This window comes from Dasypus novemcinctus, chromosome 5 (assembly GCF_030445035.2).
Source record: "Dasypus novemcinctus isolate mDasNov1 chromosome 5, mDasNov1.1.hap2, whole genome shotgun sequence".
NCBI classification, from domain to species: domain Eukaryota; kingdom Metazoa; phylum Chordata; class Mammalia; order Cingulata; family Dasypodidae; genus Dasypus; species Dasypus novemcinctus.
In genome coordinates this window covers 56,891,872-56,916,091 of record NC_080677.1, presented here as the reverse complement: position 1 = coordinate 56,916,091, position 24,220 = coordinate 56,891,872, and the positions used below count along the sequence as shown (strand labels likewise).

Below are 24,220 nucleotides of genomic sequence, written 5' to 3'. Positions count from 1 at the left end.
CTACAATTATAGTGGGGGACTTTAATACACCTCTATCAACCTTGGACAGAACATCTCAAAATAGTATCAATAAAGAAACAAAGACTTTAAACAATATATTAGAGGAGCTGAGCCTAATAGACAGAACATTACACCCAAATATAGCAGGATATACATTCTTCTCAAGTGCACATGGATCATTCTCCAAGATAGACCACATGCTAGGCCACAGAAAAAGTCTCAATGAATTCAGAAAGATAGAAATCATACAAAACAATTTCTCTGACCACAGTGGAATGAAGCAGAAAATCTGCAAGGGCCAGAGACCCACATTTGGCACCAAGATTTGCAAGGTAAACAACACACTCTTAGAAAAACAGTGGGTCGAGGAAGAAATCTCAAAAGAAATCAATAACTACCTTGAAACTAATGAAAATGATAACACAACATATCCAAACTTATGGGATGCAGCAAAAGCAGTACTGAGAGGGAAATTTATAGCCATAAATTCATACATCAAAAATGAAGAAAGAGCTAAAGTTGAAGAACTAAATGCACAGGTGGAGGAATTAGTTTAAAAACCACAAACTAACCCCAAAGGAAGAAGAAAGAAAGAAAGAACAAAGATCAAAGCAGAACTAAATGAAATATAAAATAAGAAAGCACTCGAAAAGATAAACAAAAGCAAGAGCTGATTCTTTGAGAAAATCAATAAAATTGACAAACCCTTAGGTAGATTAACAAAGAAAAAAAGAGAGAAGATGCAAATACACAAAATAAGAAATGAGAAAGGAGATATCACCACTGATCCCACAGAAATAAAGACTATCATAAGAGGATACTTTGAAAAACTATATTCCAACAAAAACAACAATTTAGAGGAAATGGACAAATTCCTAGAAACACATAAGCAGCCTACATTGCCAAAAGAAGAAGTTGATGATCTCAACAAACCAATCACAAGTAAAGAGATAGAATCAGTCATTAAAAACCTCCCAACTAAAAAGAGCCCTGGGCCAGATGGCTTCACAGGAAAATTCTACAAAACATTCTGGAAAGAACTAACACCAATCTTGCTTAAACTCTTCCAAAAAATTGAAACAGAAGTAACATTGCCTCATTCTATGATGCCAACATTACTCTAGTACCAAAGCCAAACAGAAAACACAAGAAAGGAAAATTACAGACCAATCTCTCTAATGAACCTTAACGTGAAAATCCTCAACAAAATACTTGCCAATCATATTTAATAACACATTAAATAAATTATACACCATGACAGGTGGGGTTCATTCCTGGTATACAAGGATGGTTCAACGTAAGAAAATCAATTAATGTAATACACCACATAAACAGATTGAAGGGAAGAATCACATGATCATACCAATAGATGCAGAAAAAGCATTCGACAAAATACAGCACCGTTTCTTGATAAAAACACTGCAAAAGACTGGAATAGAAGGAAACTTTCTCAACATGACAAAGAGTATGTATGAAAAACCCACAGCAAAGATTGTTTACAATGGTGAAATCCTAAAATCCTTCCCTCTAAGATCAGAAGCAAGACAAGGATGACCACTATCACCCCTCCTATTTAACATAGTCTTAGAAGTACTTGCTCGAGCACTGAGGCAAGAACCAGACATAAAAGGCATCCATATTGGAAAGGAAGAGGTCAAAATTTCACTGTTTGGAGATGATATGATGCTATACATAGAATATCCTGAGAAGTCTACAACAAAATTTCTGAAACTTATAAATGAGTTCAGTAATATCACAGGTTATAAGATAAATGCACAAAAATCAGTAGCATTTCTGTACACCAATAATGAGTAACCTGAAGAGGAACTCAGGAATCAAATACCATTCACAATAGTAAATTTAAAAAAATCAAATACCTAGGAATAAATTTAACTAAAGAGGTAAAAGACTTATACACAGAAAACTACACAACACTGTCCAAGGAAAGCAAAGAAGACCTCAATAAATGGAAGAATATTCCCTGTTGATAGATAGGAAGACTAAATATTATTAAGATGTCTATCCTACCAAAACTGATCTACAGATTCAATGCAATCCCAATAAAGATCAACACACCATTCTTTAATGAACTAGAGAAACTAAATATGACATTTATTTGGAAAGGAAAGAGGCCCCGAATAGCCAAAGACATATTGAAAAAGAAAAACAAAATTGGAGGAATCACACTACCTGACTTCAAAACATACTACAAAGCTACAGTAGTGAAAACAGCATGGTATTGGCACAAGGATAGACACATTGACCAATGGAACTGAATTGAGAGTTCTGATATAGATCCTCACTTATACAGCCATATAGTATTTGACAGGGCCACCAAACCCTCTCAACTGGGAGAGAATGGCCCCTTCAACAAATGGTGCCTGGAGAACTGCATAACCATATGTAAAAGAATGAAAGAGGATTACCAACTTACACCTTATACAAAAGTCAACTCAAGATGGATCAAAGACCTAAATATAAAACCCAAGACCATAAAGACCTTGGAAAGCAAAGTAGGGAATCATTTACAGGACCTTGTAATAGTAAATGACTTCATGAACTTCACACCAAAAGGATGAGAAGCAAAAGTACAAATAGATAAGTGGAACTTACTCAAAATTAAGGCCTTCTGTACCTCAAAGGAGTTTGTCAGGAAAGTGAAAAGAGAGCCTACACAATGGGAGAAAATATTTGGTAACCATATACCTGATAGGAGACTTATATCTTGCATATATAAAGAACTCCTATATCTTGAAAATAGACAAACAGCCCATTTAAAACTGGGAAAAAGATTTGAACAGACACTTCTCCAAAGATGATATACAAATGGCTAAAAAACACATGAAAAAATGCTCAAAATCCCTAGCTATTAAGGAAATGCATATCAAAACAACAATAAGATACCATCTTACTCCCATAAAACTGTCAGCTATCAAAAAATCAGAAGACTATAATTGTTGGATAGGATATGAAGGAATGGGAACACTCATCCATTGCTGGTGGGAATGCAGAAGGATACAGCCATTCTGGAGGACAGTTTGGTGGTTTCTCAAAAAACTAGCTATAGATTTGCCATATGATGCAGCAATTCCACTGTATATACACAGAAGATCTGAAAACAAGGATACAAACTGATATATGCACACCAATGTTTATAGCAGCACTATTCACTATTGCCAAAAGTTGGAATCAACCCAAATGCCCATCAACAGATGAATGGATAAGTAAAATGTGATACATACATACAATGGAATACTACTCAGCTATAAGAACAAACACAATACAAACACATGTGATAACATGGATGAATCTTGAGAACCTTATGTTGAGTGAAGCAACCCAGGCATTGAAGGACAAATACTATATGACCTCTCTGATATGAAATAAGTAAACCAAGGTGTCTCAGAGAGCTAGAGACTGGATGATAAACTTTAAGGTAGTTGGAGGGTAGAGGAAGGTTGTGAGCTGGCAGCTACTTGGGTGAAATCTATGATAAGGGGGAGGTAAGTATTTGTATAGGGAAGGAATAAAATGGGAGCATAGGGATAACTTAGGGTGGGGCTGTGTGGGCTTTAGGGGTGCTAGGGATGGGAGGATGGGTCAGATTTCCCAAGAAATTGGGGAGAGGGTGAGGGGAACATTTGATCATGGGAGATTGTCAGGTATGTGGTTGAAATTGTGATGCAGAGAAAACTCTTTAGAGAATGTAATATGGAAGTTTGCATGTTTGGGATGCTTAAGGGGGGGTGGGGCATCTGACACAGGTCAAGCTTCTGGGGAGTGTGTGATTGCTCATTTTGTCATAGTGAATTATATCATTGGGCGGAGACCCATACAATGAGAGTGAAGGTATATCCACATACTGAGGTGGACTGATGTTCTCAAACAGAGGGAATTGTATATCTTGAGAGAATCTGTGGTTCCCAATGGGTTAGGGCAGTCAAGTATGTGAAGCCCTCAACATTTTTGCAAGTATCTCTGAATATGGTCCCTCAGGTAATGAACATTGATGGTCATGGTGGGCCCTGAGGGGAACAGCAAAGAGGTGTTGAATACATGGAATCAGGGTAACTGTGGGACAATGGAAGTGTTCCACAAGATCATGCCATGATGGATATAGGTCTTGTTAAATTATACCAAAAATGTATAAAAGTCTATAGGCTAAAATGTAAACCATAATGTAAAACATAAGATAACTAAAAATTTAGAAAATTGTATAGTCTAAAATATAAACCATAATGTAAACCCTAATGGAACTATGTTTGAAAGCTATTGTTTCAATATCTGTGCATTAGCTGCAGCAAATATAATATGAACATGTAAAAAGATAACTGTTGGGGAAGGGACAAAGGGTTTGATGTTGTATATGTGGGAGAACCATATATTGTATATGTGAATTACTGTGACCTAAAACTTATGTCAAGAGAAACTTAATAATCAGGAAAATTAAAAAAAAAAAAAGAAAGGAGGTAGACACTGAGGAAGAAATGGAAGAAATTGCCTTGCCACTGTATATACAGGGCAACACCTGTAGCAGTGATGAAAGGCAAAATGTCAAAAACAAAGCTTTTTCATTTTTTCACTTCTTTGATACCCCAATTTATTTTTCCTTTATTTATTTTTTCTAAATTTGTGTGTATTCTGTATCTAACCTTTAAACCCATCACTGTATTTCATTTTTCTATTAATGGAACCTGGCAATATATTGGCCTTCCTTTTTGAAGAAGTTTTTGACTACAGAGAGGTTCAACTTTGGTGAGGGAGGAGCACTTGTGTGGGGTGTCATTAGTGGGGGGCACACGGTTGGGAGGGAGTTCTCTAGGGCATTTATATAGGTACATAGAAAAGTTTGGATATTTTCATAGTGGTTTCAGTTGGAAACAACAGATGAGAGAGTGCAGAATTCCTGACCAGGGGAGCTCTATCACATTCCCTAATGGAACAACAACAGTCCCCCAAGTGCAATGGCAAAGACCAATAAAGATGGATGGTCCAATGATGAGTCCTTCATACTGATGGCACCAATTATGAGCCTGTGTGCCTGAAATATGAACTAGGCCTATAGCTGTGGGGCGCCTAAGTGTTACCTCCTGAGAGCCTCCATGTTGCTCAAATGTGGCCACTCTCTAAGCCAAACTCAGCATGTAGGTGCATTGCCTTTACCCCACATTGGGACATGACTCCCGGGGATGAGCCTCCCTGGCACCGAGGGATTACTACCAAGCACCACCTGATGATGTAACTACAAAAAGACCATGAACAAAGAGGTCAACTCAGACCAGCAGAATATCTCAGCACACATGTAATATCAGGTGTTAAAAACTGCTTTTTTGGCTTTGGATAAAAAGGGGGAAATGGAAAGGACAAGTGAGTTTATATGGCTAAGAGTCTCCAAAAAAGAGTTGGGAGGTCATCAGGGGGTGATGCTTATGCATGCCTCAGCAGAGTACCAGAGACAGCCAAGGTAGATGGAAACCCAGGTGCTGGTTCTCCTGAGGGCTGCAGCGAACCCACAGGTTCTATGGTCAAGGTAGATGGCTCTGGAGTTCTACTTTGGAGTTTGTGTTCCTGAATGTGATGGAGTTGGACTCAGATATAACCTTTCTACACATGCCTCTTCTGTTACTTTTACTGGACCTGTGGTTGGCATTTGCATTGGTGTATACTCAGGAGACCTAAATCTCTGAACTGTCCATGTGACAGACAGGCCCTGGGCCTTAGTCCTACCCTCTGGTTTCTTGGACTTACCCTGGCCAGCTGACAGGGAGGTGAAGAGGGTCCACCACCACACCAGGGAGCCAAGAGTGCCTACAGCTGCAAGCAGGAGAATTGCATCCATCATCCACGTGGAATCTAAACCCCCTCTTGATGTATAGGGGGGACTGGACATAGCCATCCCAGCTCCACAAGATGGGAGGAATAGAGTATGAATTAAAGTGGACTTACTGGTGTTCTGCTGGGGAACTATTGTGATTAGTAAGGGAAGAAATTGTAGTAGTGATATGGAGAGAGTGGCCACGGTGGCTGCTGATGCTTGGGAGAGGGAAAGAGATATGGTGTGGGGGCATTTTCAGGATTTGGAGTTATCCTAGGTGGTGCTGCAGGGATGGATGCTGGACCTTGTGTGTCCTATTGTGGCCCGCTGGGTGGACTGGGGGAGAGTGTGGACTACAATGTGGACCACTGGCCATGTGCTGCAGCGGTTCTCCAGAATGTATTCGCCGGGTGCATTGGATGTGCCACAATGATGGAAGAATTTGTTGATGTGGGAGAGGTGGCATGGGTGGGGTTGGGGGTATATGGGGACCTCATATTTTTTTTTAATGTAAAATTTAAAAGAAAATAAAAAGAAAAAATAAAATTTGTGCAAGAAATAAAAATTAAAAAAATAAAAAATTTTAAAAAGACTCATATACAAGGACCAAGTGGGATCTTTTCCTGGTATGCAAGGGTGATTCAGCATAAGAAAATAAGTTAATATAATACACCACATTAACAAATTGAAGGGCAAAAACCACATGATCATAGTGATCAATGCAGAAAAAGGCATTCAACAAAATTCAGCCTCCTTTCTTGATAGAATGCAACAATAGGAATAGAAGGAAAATTTCCCAATATGATAAAAGGCATATATGAAAAACCCATAGCCTACATTGTATTCAATGGGGAAATGTTGAAATCTTTCTCTTTAAGATCAGAACAAGACAAAGGTGCCCACTGTCATCTCTGTTATTGAGAATTGTACTGGAAGTTCTAGCTAGAGCAATTATACAAAAATAAATAAATAAAAGGCATTCAAATAAAAAAAGGAAGTAAAAGTCACACTATTCACAGATGACATGATCCTAAACTTAGAAAATTCTGAAATGTCTACAACAAAGCTACTTGAGCTAATAAATTAGTTTAGCAAAGTGACAGGCTACAAGAGCAACACACAAAAATCAGTAATGTTTCTGTACACTAGTACTGAACAATCTAAGGAGGAAGTGAGGGGGAAAATTCTGTTTACAATAGCAACAATAAGATTCAAATACCTAAGAATCAATTTAACCAAAAAGTACAGGACCTATATATGGAAAGCTATAAAACAATGCTTAAAGAAATCAACAAAGACCTAAACAAATGGAAAGACATTAGAATGTTAATAGATTGTAAGACTAAACATCATGAGGATGTCAATCTTACCCAAACTAATTTGTAGATTCAATGCAATACCAATCAAAATTCCAACAGCCTACTTTACTGAAATATGAGGCAATTACCAAATTCTGGGGAAGGGAAAGTGCACCTGAATAGCCAAAAGCATTCTAAAAAGAGTGATGTGAGAGAAATTTCACTGCTTACCTTGAAACATTACAAAACTATGGTGGTCAAAACAACATAATACTGGTATTAATCAGTGGAATAGAACTGAGGGTCCAGAAATAAACCCTCACCTTTTCAGCCAACTGGTGTTTTGTTTGTTTGTTTGTTTTTAACTTACCTCTTTTTTTTAAGTATATTTTTTATTAATTTTTAAAAGATACATAGATTGTTGCAGCAAAGCCAGGAGTTCTGAGTGGCAGAAAAACCCAAACGGCAGTTGGAAAGACGGAGGAACAGATTTTAGAATTCATTCAGTCCTGAGAAAGTACTGTATGCAAATAGTTGAAAAGAGTACATGAAAAACCATATGAAAGTTCTCTCAGATCTGTGTTTGTGGGCCCCCTCAGAATATGTGATTGTCCTTTTGCAGATTGGTACTCTTTGCTTGTGATTGATTTGTTGAGTTCCTGTATTTCTTGTAGAGTCAACGTACGTTGTTTGTGCATTACTAGGAATTCATCTAGGTTGTCTAACCTGTTGGCATACAGTTTCTCAATATCCTCTTATGATCCTTTTTATATCTGTGGGGTCAGTCGTAAAGTCCCCCCTTTCATCCTGATTTTATTTCTTTACATCTTCTCTCTTTCTTTCTTTGTTATTCTTGCTAAGGGTTTGTCTGTTTTACTGATTTTCTCATTGATTTGTTTCTATTCTCCTTGGCTACAGAGTAAACAATGCTGGCATATACATAAAATATTTTAAATGTTAGAACCATAGATTAATAATATCAGTACTGGAATGAGGGAGTGGTTGCAAACATACTTTGTAAGTGGAGAAATGATAAATATTAATACAAATATTATCATTACTGGTACTGGAAAGAAACTTACAAATCATGTTATCCAATCTTCTTGTTTTATGTATGAGGAAAATGAAGGCCAAAAAGCCTAATTATTTGTTGAAGTTTACTGAGGAGCAAATGATGGAAGTGAGACTAGACCTCAGCTTTTTAGATTTCCATACCGGGCCACTTTTGCTATTGTCATACTGACTCTCACCTGTAATGAGAAAGATCAGAAAGAGTTTAGAGTCTAACACCTGGGTTTAAACTCAGTTCTACTACTTGCTGTTTGACTTGGGTGATATATGCACTTAAGTGATAATTTTTGCTTGATATTATACTTAATGTTAGAAATCCCAGGGTGTATTAAAATAATTTAATAGGGAGCAATTCCTATTACTAATAGAATCAGTAGCAATACATTTCTTCCCAGGTAAAGTCTTACATAAAAACAGAATTATTTTCAGATGGAGGCTTCTCTGTGTGGAGAGTGGGCAGGGATAGAGCAGGGTTGGTGACAGTACTTGTAGTGATAATGGAAAAGAAGGATTAGGAAAGAGTGAGAGAGAAGGTTGTTTTTTGTAAACAAATCAGATACGTTTTTTTAATTGGTTTACAGTTTTATCACTAGTGGGGTTTTTTCTATTTTTTTTCTCAAATTGACTAAAACTCAAAATGTAATTTGTCCATATCATTACGTAAGAATCCTTAAGTGTTGTCTGGATGTGCCTTATCTCTCACCAAATTTTCTACTATTGTATCAGCCATTGATGAAAGTGACAGTCAAGGAAAAGATGGCCTTCTCTGGGCTCAAGCCCTCAAATCGCTCCAGGATCCTTAGACTTCTGGAGGCACACTGCCATTTTAGGGCAGAATCTAGTCTAAGAACAAAAGCTCACATTGTGCTTCACCAATCTCTGAGCCTAGGCTTATCCTAGGCAAGCTCTAAGCAACCTGATCATATCAGGATTCTATTTTGAAATGTTTATTTGAAGGTAAACAGAAAAGGTAGAGAAGCTATGCGGGGTTTTAGAACTATAACTGGGGTCTCTCATCATCTCCTGGCCTGTCTTCAGGAGACAGGTTGGCAGTTGACCATCAAGTGGTTTTAGGAAATTGCAAAAGACTGTGGGGGCATTTGACACAATTCCAGAAACATGCATCACATACACATTTGGAAGTGAGATCAGAAATTTCATTTCAGTCTGCTTTGAAAATAAATTTATTACATTTATTCAAATTTAGCAAATTATGATAAAATTGCTACAATACACACTACAATTAGTGCATTTGTTTATAAGACTCTTATAAACAAATACACAACATGGGGGTGCCAAAGTGTTTTGTTTTTGTGAAGATTTATTTCTCCTAGAGGAAGGAGGGAGACAAACAGAACTGTTTCCAACTTGCTCTCCACTCTATACACATAAACTCACACACATACCTACACATATACCCACCAAAAAGACCCGAACAGAAAACAAAAACCAAGAATCAAAAACCAAAACACCTTCAAACTGCACCAATACTTTGTATTTTGACCAAAAGAATAAATCCTGGGAAGAAGTTCAAAATGCAAAACCAAATGACCAAAAATGCTGAACAAACAACATTATTAATATACAAAATATTTGTATTACTGAACTAGTAGCAGATGATGTTCTCCTTGTCTAGAAATCTTTGGAATCACAAAGCTGATTTATTCAATCTAATCCATGCCAGCTTCCAAAAGCCAGAAGAAATATTTTATTTAACTTCATTTTTTGATGCCTCATGAAAATTTTCTATGAAATCTGGAACATCATCATCTTCTTCATCAATGTCTTCTGGTGTTTGTGCTTTGTGATCCAGCATTTGCCAGGGGAACTATTCCGCTAACTTCCTAAGACTTGTTAAACTGTCAGCACCAAGATGACTTAATATTCCAGGGAAAATTATTGTGATTGGTTTGGCTTCTGCTTGAGGGTAATTGCAAAGGTGTTAGCAGAGAGGAAAGACTGGACCTTGGGTCTTTGAAATGAATAACTTTCCCCTCATCTTTAATCATTTTCACCTCTTCAATACCAGTTATATTATTCACAGCCAGTTTTTTTTTTTTTAGAGAATTCTGAAACTTTTTATCATTAGCTGTAGTTGTTCTAAGTACCATCCTCTTCTTTCTGCAAAGGAAGAAAGAACCCTGACTCGCAATCTGTACCTAAGCCCCAAGTTTGGCTAACTTTTCTTGATTCATGGTCTTGGTAAAGCTCCAATAGGAAGAGTCCTCCGATACTGGCGTGTGGCAATAGCAAGATGGCTGCATCTGAAGTGGTTTTTTAAAAATACAAAGTGATTATCAAAAAAAATTTGAAGACTACTGGAATGGAATATTAATATGAAATAAGACTTAAAAGGCTAGCTGATGAATTTGGATAGAGTTAGCCTACAGGTATGTTTTGTTGTCTTAAAAATTATTTTAAAATTTAAATTTGAAATAGACAAGGAAAGCCTCATTATTCCTATTTTCTTATACCTTGCCTTCTTCGCTCATTTATGATATTTGCCTGGATCCTGAAGGATTCACATTTATTACCCACCCCAGCCACCTGCTATGGGAGTAAAGTTCCAAGCTTAAGGCACATTCAGCTAACAATATTATCCTGCTTAGAATAAGAAAAAGAGCCTGGGTTATAAATTATAACCCAAGCTCTGCTATTAACTTTGTAACTTTGGAAATCTAACTTCTGTAGGGTTCACTTTCTCATCTGTAAAATGAGGACCTTGATCTTAAGTGATTTCTAAAGTTCTCTCCTGAGCTAATCCTGGGTACAGGAGTGTAATAATGTTTAGTACTTATCATACATTAAATATAATCCCAAGGCCCAGGCCCCCTGTCTGCTAACTCCTTTGCAATTATCAGTCATGCAGAAGCCAAGCCAATCACAAATATGCTCCCTGAAACGTGAAGGGAAGTAAAACACGGTAAAATATTTATAAATATGTTCAAGTTAGTTATAGTGTAAAACAACTTGTTAGAATAATTAGCTATATAAATAGTATGTTGGATAAATTGGTGTTGGATTTACATATAATCCTTTTCCCATCAATATTACTGTAACTCAGCTCTTAAAAGTAAATGTAGATAATTAGCTTTTCATTCCTATCCTTGTGAATTACTGTTTGGTAATTAATAAACATTAATGTTTTGGGTTAGAAACTTTATTTTAGGGAAATATATTTCCATTTTTATAATGTTTACATATATTCCAACCACAATGAATTTCTCAGCATTATGAATATGATTTGTGGATTTATGTTTTAAAGATTGTATAAGCTCATAAAATTCTTAATAATTTATCTCACTATGATTCATACTAAACATGTTAAAGTTTGCTCACAAATACAATGTTATTCTGAAAAACACCTGAGAGTTTATTTAATTGAACCCTTCAGTTATGTCAGCAACAGTCTTAAGCAGCCTTTTTTAATGAATAGAGAATACTAACAATGCTGCTTATATATGATAGAATTAAGCTGCCCCTTAGAGTTTAAAAATTTTTTAATGTAATCAATAAGATATACATACTGAATACACTCCAACTTATATTGCAAAAAAGGCTTGTAGTTTCATGAAATCATAGCTGTCCCTTTCTTCCCATCCAGACTGTTCACCACATAATTTTGTACTCTTATCATATCAAGCTTTGCTCAGACTGCAAATGTCTTCTTAACTGTTGTCCCTGATTTTAGTCGCTACTTCAATCAATCCTGCAAATCATTACCCCTAATGGAGGACTCTAATAGCAGTTTTCAAATATATGAAGGGCTATCATGGAAAAAGAAATCAATTCATTCTGTGTAACTCTAGGAGAAAGACTAAACCTGTAGATAGAAATAATAATTCTGCATCCATCATGTTCCTCTCCTCTTCAAAAACCTTTAACAGCCCTCCATTCTGTGCAGAATCTAAACTCTTTAGCCTGGTATTAAACATCTTTCATCATCTGGTCTTATCACTTATCTCTCTCTATATTCATTCTCTGGTACATTCACAGTAGTGTAGTCTTCATCCTTCAAATGTAGCTTGTGCATTACTGTTTTTGTGTCTTTCTAACTGCCATTTTTATTATTTCAATTGCCCTCTTTTCTATTTAGAAGCTACCCGTTTTGGAGGACAAATTTCAGGTTTTTAACCTTCCAAGAAGTCTTCCTTGACCTGCCTATTCCCTAGTAATCTCTTCTTCCTGATAGCACTTATCAGTCATGCCATTTTTTTTACCTTGAAGTTGCAGAGTACACTAACCTCATCTTTAAAGGCATACACCTTATTTTGCCATTTACTTTGCAAATATCTTAACATTGGCAAGGACCCTTTAGCTTCCTTTGCACATCCAAATTATTTAACCTAGGGTCTTAATGATTGACTATAAATAAGAAAGTTTTGCTCAATTTTAACTTATTAAAAAGAATAGTTGAATCTCTGGATGTATTTTTAGGTATACTTATTAATAGAGCTTTTCCAAAAACTAGACCTGTATTTTAAATGAACTATTTTAAACAGAGCATTTAACAATATGTACTGTTCTATATTTCTTATTCAGTGACTCTTTTATCACATTTATTAGTTATTAATATTTATAATCAAATAGGAATGTTATGTTAAGGTTACTAAATTAAGTTTAATTTTTTTAATAGATGTTAAGTACGGACCTGGGAGGAATTTAAGAGCCAGGAAGGGGAAAGATATGAAGCTAGTGATAAGATGAGAAAATCTCACTTAGATGAGCTGAAGGTCACTGTGACCTGGGGGACCTGAAACCCATGCCTGTCTCCAAGCATTGGTATAACTGCTATCAGCTCTGCCATTTTGCTAACATCACTAAAAACTAATTACTCACAATGAGTACAACTGTCACATTAATTACTTTAAGTAATCAGTTGAGGAAAGGACTTAAAAGATTTAGTTTATACTTAGAAAAGATGTGATTCAACAATAGCAGAGAACTCTGCTTTGGAAGGGTATGGAGAGCTCAGGCAGTCTTCTTAGTCTTCCCACTGCTGGGTTGCACAGGACTCACATCTCAAACCACCATAGCCATGTATGTGAGGCACTTTTGTACTTAGAAGCCCAAGGTTGGTATGTGGTAGGGGTCTCTTATATTAAGCTGGTCACTTAGACACATCCCCTCTTTATGAACACTTTTAACCCTTCAAAAACCCCCAAATTCCAAATCCAGGTACAAGTAATAAATCCAATTATTATTACTAAACAAATCTGATAGCCTAGTATGCCTTGTCCCATGTGGCAGTTTGATACTGTTTATGAATTCCAAAAATAGATATTGGATTGTGTTTGTAAACTAGTCTGTTCCTCTGGGCATATTAGATTGTATTAGATTCAGAGGTTTCACTTTTACTTTTTAAATTAAGATTAAGGCTTTTATTTGACCATGTCCTTAGGGTGACTCATTTGAGTCCCCACTCCACCCACCTTTGTGGGCTATATAAACAATGCTCAATCAAAGACAGGGTAGTAAATACACAGAGAAGAAGAACACAGAGTTTAGTTTTGGATGCTGGAACCCCCAGGAGAGAGCCAAGCCATTTGCCTGGTAGTTTCCAGATGAAGAGAATAAAGTCCTGAACAGCTGAGAAAGCTGGGAAAGAAACTAGCCCTGGGGAGAGAGACAAACCTTACACCTACCTAAAGCTCAGATCGCAAGAAGCTGGGACCATGGAGCCTAAGGAGAAAGACGAAGGCTGAACCCTCCCAGAGACCAGCAGTCACCTTGCTCCAACACATGGCAACAGATATTAATGAGGGAAGTAACTTACTCTTTGTGGCCTTGTGACTGTAAGCTTCTAACCCAAATAAATACTCTTTATAAAAGCCAACAGATTTCTAGTATTTTGCATCAGCACCCCTTTGGCTGCCTAATACACTCCATGTTTGCAAAACAATTTATCTCTAGTTAGTACATTTTGCAGCTTTAACCAATGGTCAGTATCATGTTCCAGGCAACTCTGGAGATGAGCACTTGGTCAATCCAGATTGGCTCTAAAGTCACCCATTCTATGCAGTATTTATTGTATAACACATTAACTGTTCTCTTTTCATTTTAGATTAACAATATTGAGTGTTTTATTATATATTGCAAATGTTTCCTGGTGAAAACCTAAAATTTTTAATAGTTTATACGTTTGTCCTTCAGTGTTGTTCACATTAAATTTTAAATGCCTTCTGAAAAGTATCTGCTATGATCAATAACTATGCATTCATCATACCTTTATCACCAGCATATGTATTTAATTACTTTTGACATGGAGCCATATAACATGTCACAAGGTCAGAATTTTATAGGAATCATAGAAAATAAAATAGAAAATAAATTAGTCTGCAGGTCTTAAATACTTTCTCTATCCTGTTTTAAAGAGATGATAATATTCAAAAGAAAATAGAAATAGCTGAAAATAAGTTTTGGATAGATATGCATGTTTATGTTTTAGATACACATGTTGGCATGTAATTATAATTATGTAAGTTTATTTTCTATTTTTGCTTAAGATCATTGGTATATCTTAGATTTCAATTTGAAATTCATTGAATCTTGAAAAATTTTTACTTCATTTTCTTTGTGTTAATAAATGTTTCTGTTGCCATTTAAATGAACAGGGGAAATTGAAAATTCCACTTTTTGTCAGAGCCTTTGGTTTTGTGATTGTACATAATATAGTGTCATATATTACAATATAGGAAAGTGAGGGAGTTGTCATGTTCGTGTAAATGATCAATCATAATGGCTTTTGCATTTGCATTACTCCTCAGACCAGCCCTTCAGAAAATATGAGCAGCCCCTACAGATTTGGGACCATGCATAGCTGAACTTTTTAATCTTACTTACATGAGAGTGGTCCATAACTGCTGTTGATAAAAAGAAGATTAAAATAATGGAGATTTAAAAAACTATTTAAAGGATGCTTTGGCTTGATTAGACTTTTTAGTATCACTGATACAGATTTCACAGATTATCTTTTTAATATTCATATACCTAAACATTTAAATCTGAGACTTCAAAATCAGCCATTAAGTAGAGAAATGTTATTTCTGGAATGGATGTAGTCATTTTGGTAAATAACTGTAAAATTTATGCCTATTAAATAGAATATAATTCTTGAAGTAGCATGTTTTAGGCATGTTTTTTAAAGTCGAGCTTTTTTTTTTACATTGAAATATAGCATAGGAAAAAAAAGTCTTAGAATTATTATTAGATTAGACACAAAATTCATTTTAAAAGGTAATGCTTACAATTAAGTTTAAATATTTCAGATATAGCTCTCAAAAGTAAGTTTTCATAGATGAATTTTTAAATTTTTAAATGTTTAATCTGGGAAACAGATGTGGCTCAAGTGATTGGGCTCCGCCACGGCTACCATATAGGAGGTCCAGAGTTTGATTCCCAGGACTTCCTAGTGAAAGGCATGTTGGCCCAAGTGGCAAGCTGGTCTGAGCAGAGAACTGGCCTGAGTGGAGTGTTGGCCCACACAGAGTGCTTGTCCATGCAGGAAAGCTGGCGCAGCAAGGTAATGCAACAAAAAGAGACACAGAAGAGAGTCAGTAAGAAACATTGCAGACCAGGGAGCTGAGGTGGCACAGGAGATTGAGCTCCTCACTCCCATTCTGGAAGGTCCCAGGTCAGTTCCCAGTGCCGCCCAAAGAGAAGACAAGCAGACCCAGAAGAACATAGAGAGCAGACAGGGAGTGCAAAATGAGGGGTGGGGGGATTAATTAAATAAATAAATAAAATCTTTAAAAAATAATAAATGTTTAATATATATTATGTTCTATTAATCTAGCCTTTTGAATAGAAAGGAAAATGATATAAGTGTATACAAATACAAGAAAGGCAAAAAGTTTGGTTGCCTAGGATGTTAACCTCTAAACATTATCAGCAAACTTTAGTAAACTCTAGTGAAAGCTCACTAGAATTAAGTTCATTATTTACAAATTTAAGAGTAAGAACATACAATGTAATCAAAAAGAGGAAAAATGGGTTACTTTATAGAAATCTTTAAAAACACTGTGATTTTGTAGTAAATGGCTCAGTTATAGTGGGAGTGGGTCTTGTACATCTATTTTTCTTTTTTCTTTTTAAAGATACAATATTTTTATGGTATGTATTCAGTAGATATTCTTTTTGTTTTTGGCATGCATTTAATAAATATCTCTTTAAAGAATGATTGAGGAAAGAATTGCTTATAAATGAACTAGTGAGGCCCAATAGAGCCTTTCCTTTTTTAGGCTAGCTTAATTCCTTATTGAGAATTTTTAAATTTCATCATTGCTTCAGTGTCATTTTTTACTAGTATCAATTTTATTAGAACAGTTAATGTCAAAAAAAAACCCTCCATAAAGCATCGTTTTTGACATAACCCCTCATATTATTCATTCAGGGCATGTGAGATCTTTATGGCTTTCATTTGGCAAATTGTGAATGAAATTTTATAGTTCTTTAGTTTTTGCTTAACAGCTCACTATACAATTCAATAAATTAATTAAATAAATCCCATATAATCTAGTCATCTAAACTCCAAAGGATAATACATGGATTAATAGTAATAGATGAAAAGAATAATAGTAATAGATGAAAAGAACAAACTGATTTATTTGCCTTTGCCTCTTGTATATCAGCCTGAGGGGGAGAGTGAAGTTTAAGTTGTATATGTTACCAGAGTAAAAGAATTTAAAAAACCATGGAACTGTGCAGCACAAATGGTGACCCCTAATGAAAACTATGGACTATATTTAATAGTATAATTATAATAATATTATTTCATTAATTGTAACAAAGGTACCACACTAATTCAAAGTGTTAATAATAGGGAAAATAGTGTGGGTGGGTGGGAGGTATATGGGAATTCTGTACTTGCATGAGTTCTCTGTAAACCTACAGTTTCTTTAATTTAAAATAATGCAGAGAGGGGAGAGGGTGGCAGTTCTTAGTGAGAAAATACACATTTAATCAAGATGATTTGTTTAAACTCTGGAAACAATCCATGCTGAAAACATAAACACTAATTGTACATTTTAGTTTTAGTATTGCCTTTGATAATCATAAGCTTAATAAATGCTCAATTTTGTATTTAAAAATCCATTAGAGTTTGGCTTCTGTTGCCTGAATCTTTATAGCTAGTTCTTAATAATAAAAAGATCATACCCTTCCCTCTTGGAGAAAAAAACTTTAAAAAAGCAAAAAATATGTATTTTTTTCTCTTAAAGGAACATTAAGTTTAGAAACAGACTGATTCAAACACATTTATTATTAAATTCAATTGAAGAGAATAATGTTTAAGATGTAAATTGTGTAGAAACATCAGTGGTGGGTAATAAGGATTTGGTCATAGAGATTTAGAAGGAACTGACTTTTCCTGACTTTATTCTTTGTTATGTTTTTGAAGATTTTTAAAATTATATTTAAAGTAACCATCTAATTCATAATTTATATTTCAGTATCAAATGAAATTAAGGTGTTCAGAGCATACTTTAAGAGAAGTATTTTATCCTTTTCTTATGGTCAATTCACAAACACAAACTCGTCTTTAAACTAGTGTGATCAAATAAGAGATAATTTGGACAGTTTGGATAATTAGTACTTTTAAATGGACTCTTATCTAGATAATAATAATGCATTGTCTAGAGAATAGTGTTTATTAAATAGTTACTAGGTACTCAGTTATGCTTCTTAAATGTATTATATAATATTTACTTGTTACAGTCATGCTACTTTTTACAAATAAGGAATCTAAAGTTTAGAAATATTAATAAAATTCAAGGCCACAGAGCAAGTAAGTGGTGCTAACTTTGGTGAAGTCATCCCATCAAAGACATTTTCTATTTTAGAGATACTTTTTATTTTTTTTATCAGATATAAATCATACCTCAATAAAGGTAAAAACTTGTAGTATTTATAAATTTTATTTATGCTTGATTCCTAAAGATAAATAACTCAAGTGATAAATGAACACCCAAGAATGATTTCAAGTTTCAGTCCTGTTTAGAACTATATAAACTCTTTCTGAAAAGACAATTATTAACATCTAAGTATAAAATTTTGAACTTTAATGTTTATACAGAGAATGGTGAGTTATTTTGCTTAAAACTATAGTTGAATATGTCAAAGTATAATATGACCAGAGGGAAACATCAGTTAAACTCTGTCATAGTCAAAATAATAATGTTAAGTGATATACAGAAATTGTATCCTAGAGACACATTGTTTTCATTTTTAAAAGATTACAACTATATGTTATTCTGAAAAATGTTAAAAGGTGAATATTAGTTTGGTGAACATAACACATTTTGTTTACAAGGATGTGTCATAGGTTACTGTAGCTTGTAATAATTCAATGTCATTCCTGATTTTTCTTTAGGCTTTTTTCTTACAGGAATTAATTTATGTCAACAGATATTTCCATTTATCTCTTTATTTCTAGAAGCTACACCTCCCTCATTTTTCCTCCCTTTCCAAAAGAAGAGATGAATTAATTCACCACCTTCCATTATTTTAGTTTTAATTAAAAAAACTGAAAAGTGCTACATTTAATAGTTTCCTCATTCTTCTCCTTTATACCTCCAAAGTTATAGTAATTTAGCAGAAATTTCAGTACCTCTACATTTATTTACCCACCCAAGTTATGGCATACTTTAAAAATTTTTTAAGCAATATTTGCATTGTAAAGAGCACATTATTATGGAAATGATTCTTAAGTTCAACAGTACAATACATTATGAGTTTTCTTCTATTTTGTTTGACATAAAAAATGTATAAAGTACTATAGAATGGATTACATATGTTACTTCTTCTCCCAAAATGATAAATCTTCAGATATTTTTATAGTCATTTGCTTTCTTCCTTTCTTTGCATTTATGGTCTGTGTCCAAAAAATCACTTTTTTTTTCAGCTAACCTTTCCTTCTACCCAGGCAGCCATGTGAGGTAAAGTGGTATTATTTTACTGAGGCTTGATGAACCCCACTCAGATATTAAGCTTGGTTACTTTTCTTAGCACTTCTTTCTGCTAGAGAGTCAAACTACACAAGTCCTCCTTAACCTTTCTACAGATTCATTATTGGACGAGAAAAGCCAGGACAAGTGAGTGAGGTTGCCCAGTTGATCAGCCAGACCCTTGAACAAGAAAGGCGCCAGAGAGAGATGCTTGAGCAGCACTATGCCCAGTATGATGCTGACGATGATGAGGTGAGTATCACTTGAAACATTCTTTTTGCTACATTTCTTGTCACTACCTTTCCTACTTTATAAAACTCTGCCTCTACTGTAGAACAGTTTGACAAATTTTTTGCAGTTTCTCAAGGAGGATGTCTAATGTCAACAAAAATTCAACTCCACAGAAAGAAATATTACTTGCATTTGATATTAACTTCTGAATCAAGTAATGGTATCGTTTTTACAGTATGATGACTTTGGAACCAAGTAAGTCTATCTTTCACCAACTTTTTAAAGAAACAAAAAAGGGTAAAAACACCAAAATGTAAGTTACAGTCACCTTTGAGTGTTTTCATTAGGTGCTTTTCTTTCCTTGCTTTATATTTGCTAGACTTTGCCACATTTTCTACAACAAGCATGTAGTGGTTTTTTAAAAAAATTCAGAAAGTACTCTACATTAAAAAAAAAAAAAACACATATCCATGCACACACATGCAAATAAAGTACCAAAAATTGCTGAATATTTCCAGGGTTGTTTTTTTTTCCTCTAGAAAGAGGGAATGTTCTTTGAATCTGTTCACTGTCATTCGTGCTAACATAATGAAGAACAAACCTTTTCCATAAGCTCATGTTTTATAGAGTAAATACATACTGAAATAATTTTGTATCCTGTTCTCTATAGAAGATCAAGTAATGAATAGAAGCTAACCCCCAAGTGAAAATGGCAGTCTGGAAGTCTTGTATATTATAATATAATACAGATGCTGGCTTTTTTCTAATGTAAATGCCAAATGTACATTGATATATTGGGACAACATTTTATTATAAACGTGTTTATAAATGTACATATATTTCATATTGGCAAGTCAAAATATACATCAACAATTTCATTTTTGCATTTTATATTTTATAAAACATAAATATGCAGATAAAACAAGTATTATTTTCTCTTCCATTTGCTATAAGCACAATGTATTTCATATGTTCAGTCCCTGCTCATCTGAATATATTGTTTCCAGAATTTTTTGGTTTATACCCAGGGCATAGTAGAGATTAATAATCAGACATTCAAATATTTTTCATGTATTTATAGCCTGGACTGTTTTGACCCAAATGTATAGAAAGTTTCCTTGTATTTGTACTAAAATAAGGATATTTTCTCTACTTTTTTTTTTTGGGGGGGGGCGTGTTTAATATTTTCTTGTTTACTGTGTAGGTCTCCACCCACTGAGATAATACACTATGACAAGATGAACACTTAGATATTCCATAGAAGCATATTCCTCTGCTTTTTATAGTAGAAAATGAGAAGCAGTACATCAGTTTACTTTTCTTTTTTTAAATTTTTTGGTTTACTTTATGTCAGAGTAATAATTTAGAGAGACTTTATGTGAACAGGTACTCTTAGAATTCTAATTATTTAATTTAATTTTTACACTTTCAGAGTCCATTTGAAATTGCGAGTATTTGCTCATTATGCTGAGATACTATACATGAAAATGTAATCTTGGATTTTGAAACTAAAAAAGGAATGATTTCCTCAATAGTTTTACCTTGCATTCTTACCTAATTTTCAATTCTCTGCAGTAATATTTTGTGTTTTGTCAGAGGCAATGCCTTACTTCGGTTGCAAGCCTATTTTAAAATTGTAGAGTCATTGCTGTGCAGGATTTTTTAAAAAAACCCAGACCTCCTCACACTGCTGCTAAAAAGTTTTTGAATCTGAAGTACAGTGACATCAAGTGGTGAAAGTGAGTAAGCCAAGCATCCTAGGCTTTTAAAGTACAGGAATTGGCTTAGTACTCTAAATTCCTTCCAGCTCCTAACATAATATGAGTCTGTCAAATAAAGACACCAGATCTAGCAAGAAAAGAGGGAAAATAAGATTGTCAGGTCTTTTTAAGTTTCCTCAAGTGAAATTTTTAGACCACATTCCATATACTTCAGTTATTTTGAGAAGTTGATCCCATTTGTCTCCAAAAGTTTATAAACTCAAGCAGCTAACAACAGATAAACCTTTTTTAATAAGGATTTTTCTCTAATAATTTCAGTAAATGGAAAAAGGATAGTTTTTACTCATTATTTATACTTAGTTGCATATCATGTACTGAATGGAATATTGCCTATGGGTTTTTTATTTGCCTATTTCCATAAGAATAGCAGAGTTGATGGTCACCTGAGCAGATAATTTCAGTGCCAGTCACTTTGTAAGCTGCCTTTACTATATGATCTCATTTAATTTTTACAATAACTAGAAAAAAAATTTGTTTTAATCTCGAAATGCAAGACCTGAGGTTTTTCCTGGTGGTTGGCAGAGCTAGGATTGGAATCTGGACTTTTTGCAACATGCTGTGCTATTTTTGAATGGAATGGAGAGTACATTCCTGATGGGTCTATCTGTATTCAGGCAGACACTGAATAACTGGGTAACAAAAGATGTTGGAAAAAGGATTCTTCTTTAGGGTGATAGAGTTTCAAATACTTAGGTTGTGTGACTCTTTGTTCTATATTTCTAATCATGGAGGAATCAGAACACTTGGTAAATTATTTTACTCTAAACAGTGTTACATAGGGCTTAAAAGGAAGAATAGTTGAAAAAACAAATACTTTACAAAAATTAAAGTTTAAGTTAAACTTTTTCTTCAAAATCAGGTGCTACCTTATTCCAAATAACCCACACTTTACTGAAAAGATCAAGGAAACGTTTCCTTCATGTCTAGCTCTCATTTTCCTTTCTGACTTGTGTTGTTTTCTTGTATATTACACATTGCCTCACAAAACATAGCCAGGTAAAACCAACTGTTAATTTTCTATATACAGGAGATATGAAAGTTGTACAAATAATACAAATTCACTCCAAAGTGAAGACTTTATCTACTCTATTCAGATTTATTTTTTACCCATAATACCAAATATTATTAAATTGGTTGATTTGAATGTTATATTCCTTTTCTATTTTTGCCTTCTCTCTGTTAATGAAAAGTAAAATGTCCAGTAAACATAAAGAACCAAGACTGAATATCTAGTGGATAATGGTTCTCGAATAATTGAGTTAATTTCATATGTAATTGGAAAATTTATTAATTTACTTATCTTTGGTAGAACAGATCCTGAATATGTGTAATCAATCACTTGATTTCTCACTTTTCTTATAATGTATAGAACCAGCTTATGATTTCAAAATTAGCATCATTTTTACTTGACAATATCTCCTCTCACATTCCCTGGACCAGCCAAGAAACCTCTATTAGACAGCATAACCAAATTCATCCAACTGATTTTCAGAACCAGCACTTAGATCAGCATTGTTATGCTGAAGGATAGATAGCATCTGGTGTCGATCAAATAATCCATGCATTATTGTAACTTGGAACTTGTCATATGGAAAGAGAGGAATTGGCTACAGAGAAAATATCACAATGTGAGAAATATATCCCCAAGTTGTAAAAGTATGATTGTCCTCTATCAGTACTATATTTATGAATAAGAACACCTTATCTTGTACTGCTTATGCTTAGATATGGCTCTTTTACTGCTTTAGGAAATAAGTATGTCATAACCCATATGAATTTTAAATCTATAATCTTCAAACTAAAAAATTCTGCTTTTTAAAAATTTCCCCCAAATAATTAAACCAGAAGAGTTTAAAATAAGCAAACAGCAAATACAATTTTAGATTGCATTCCTGTTTCTGTTCAGTCTGTTAAACATTCTGATTTTTTTTAAATTGGAATGGCTCTGCAAAAAGGCTGAATAATAAAAGATAAAAAGGAAGGACACTAATAAAAACAAGAAGATATAAATTTGAACTATTGAGAATGCAGAAATGAATATATTTGTGATTAGGGATTTTATTGCTGGATTTAGTAATTTAGTAGAATTATTCTTTTCTTATCTTTTCTTTTTTTTTCCTTTTTTTTTTTTTAACAATCTAAAAGGTAACCAGGAGGATTTGAATAAACCCCTCAGATCAGCACTATCCCATGAAATTCTGGGGGTATGGTAAATTTTTCAACTAGATTTTAATTCCAATAACTAATTTAATCCCCTGTCACACTTTGCAACTGTCAATGCTTACCTTTCAGTAGTGGAAGAACGTAATTCTGGTATTTATTTTGTGGAATGTGGGGTACATATGTATACTTTAGATGTCTGTTTCTATCAAAGAGCAGTATGCAATTTGAAATAATGTGGGCTTAGACTGGAAAGGAAATATGAATTGGTATAGTATCAGTCTTTCAAATTAGAAAATAGATATGATTGTTCAAATTGAAGTAAGCTACTGTACATGCACTTTTAAAAGCATATGACAATTTTACTTCTTATTCTCCTAGAACATAATATTTATTACATTTTAAAGTCTTAGATTATAGATGGCATTTCATAGCCTCTTTAGGCAGTAGTCCATAACAAGATTAGTCATCACTCCAGAAATGAGAGCCCTTCTCTGTAAAACATACTTTAATCTCTTTCACAGATTGATTTCATTACTGAATATTAATATCATTATAACTATAACATGGCAACTTGAGCTCATTTTATTAGAATATTTTAAATGAATGCAATTTAGGTCAGCTACCTACATGGATATGCACTTTCATTACTTATATCAACATATATTAATTAGGGACAGTAATATGAAGGCTATTGTTTGTGTAAGTATTGAAGGTTTGTAAGTTTATGATTTTCATGTGTAAAACATTAAAGGGAAATTTGGCTCATGCCATTTGCTGTTCATAGTTGGAAACAGCTTATGCTAGGTAAACCAGAAATTGCAATATATTGTGGATGTCCTTTTAATAATGTGAATTGACTTTATCCTGTGTCTATAATATTGATAAACTAAAAGTGGGGGCATTTTTATGAAGCTGCAG

At 34.2% G+C, this 24,220-nt stretch overlaps 1 protein-coding gene and 1 pseudogene across 7 annotated transcripts in view; one reads left to right on the top strand and one right to left on the bottom strand.

Annotated features, from left to right (window-relative positions):
- PPP1R9A (protein phosphatase 1 regulatory subunit 9A) overlaps window positions 1–24,220 on the top strand; it is a 459,269-nt gene that overhangs the window by 330,519 nt on the left and 104,530 nt on the right. For all 7 annotated transcript variants that reach the window (XM_058296968.1, XM_071215169.1, XM_071215168.1 and 4 more), the window contains one exon: window positions 19,244–19,379. In XM_058296968.1, the coding sequence (XP_058152951.1) occupies window positions 19,244–19,379 (136 nt within the window). The remainder of the gene's footprint in view (window positions 1–19,243; window positions 19,380–24,220) is intronic.
- On the bottom strand, window positions 9,893–10,379 carry LOC139438961 (transcription factor BTF3 homolog 4 pseudogene; annotated as a pseudogene).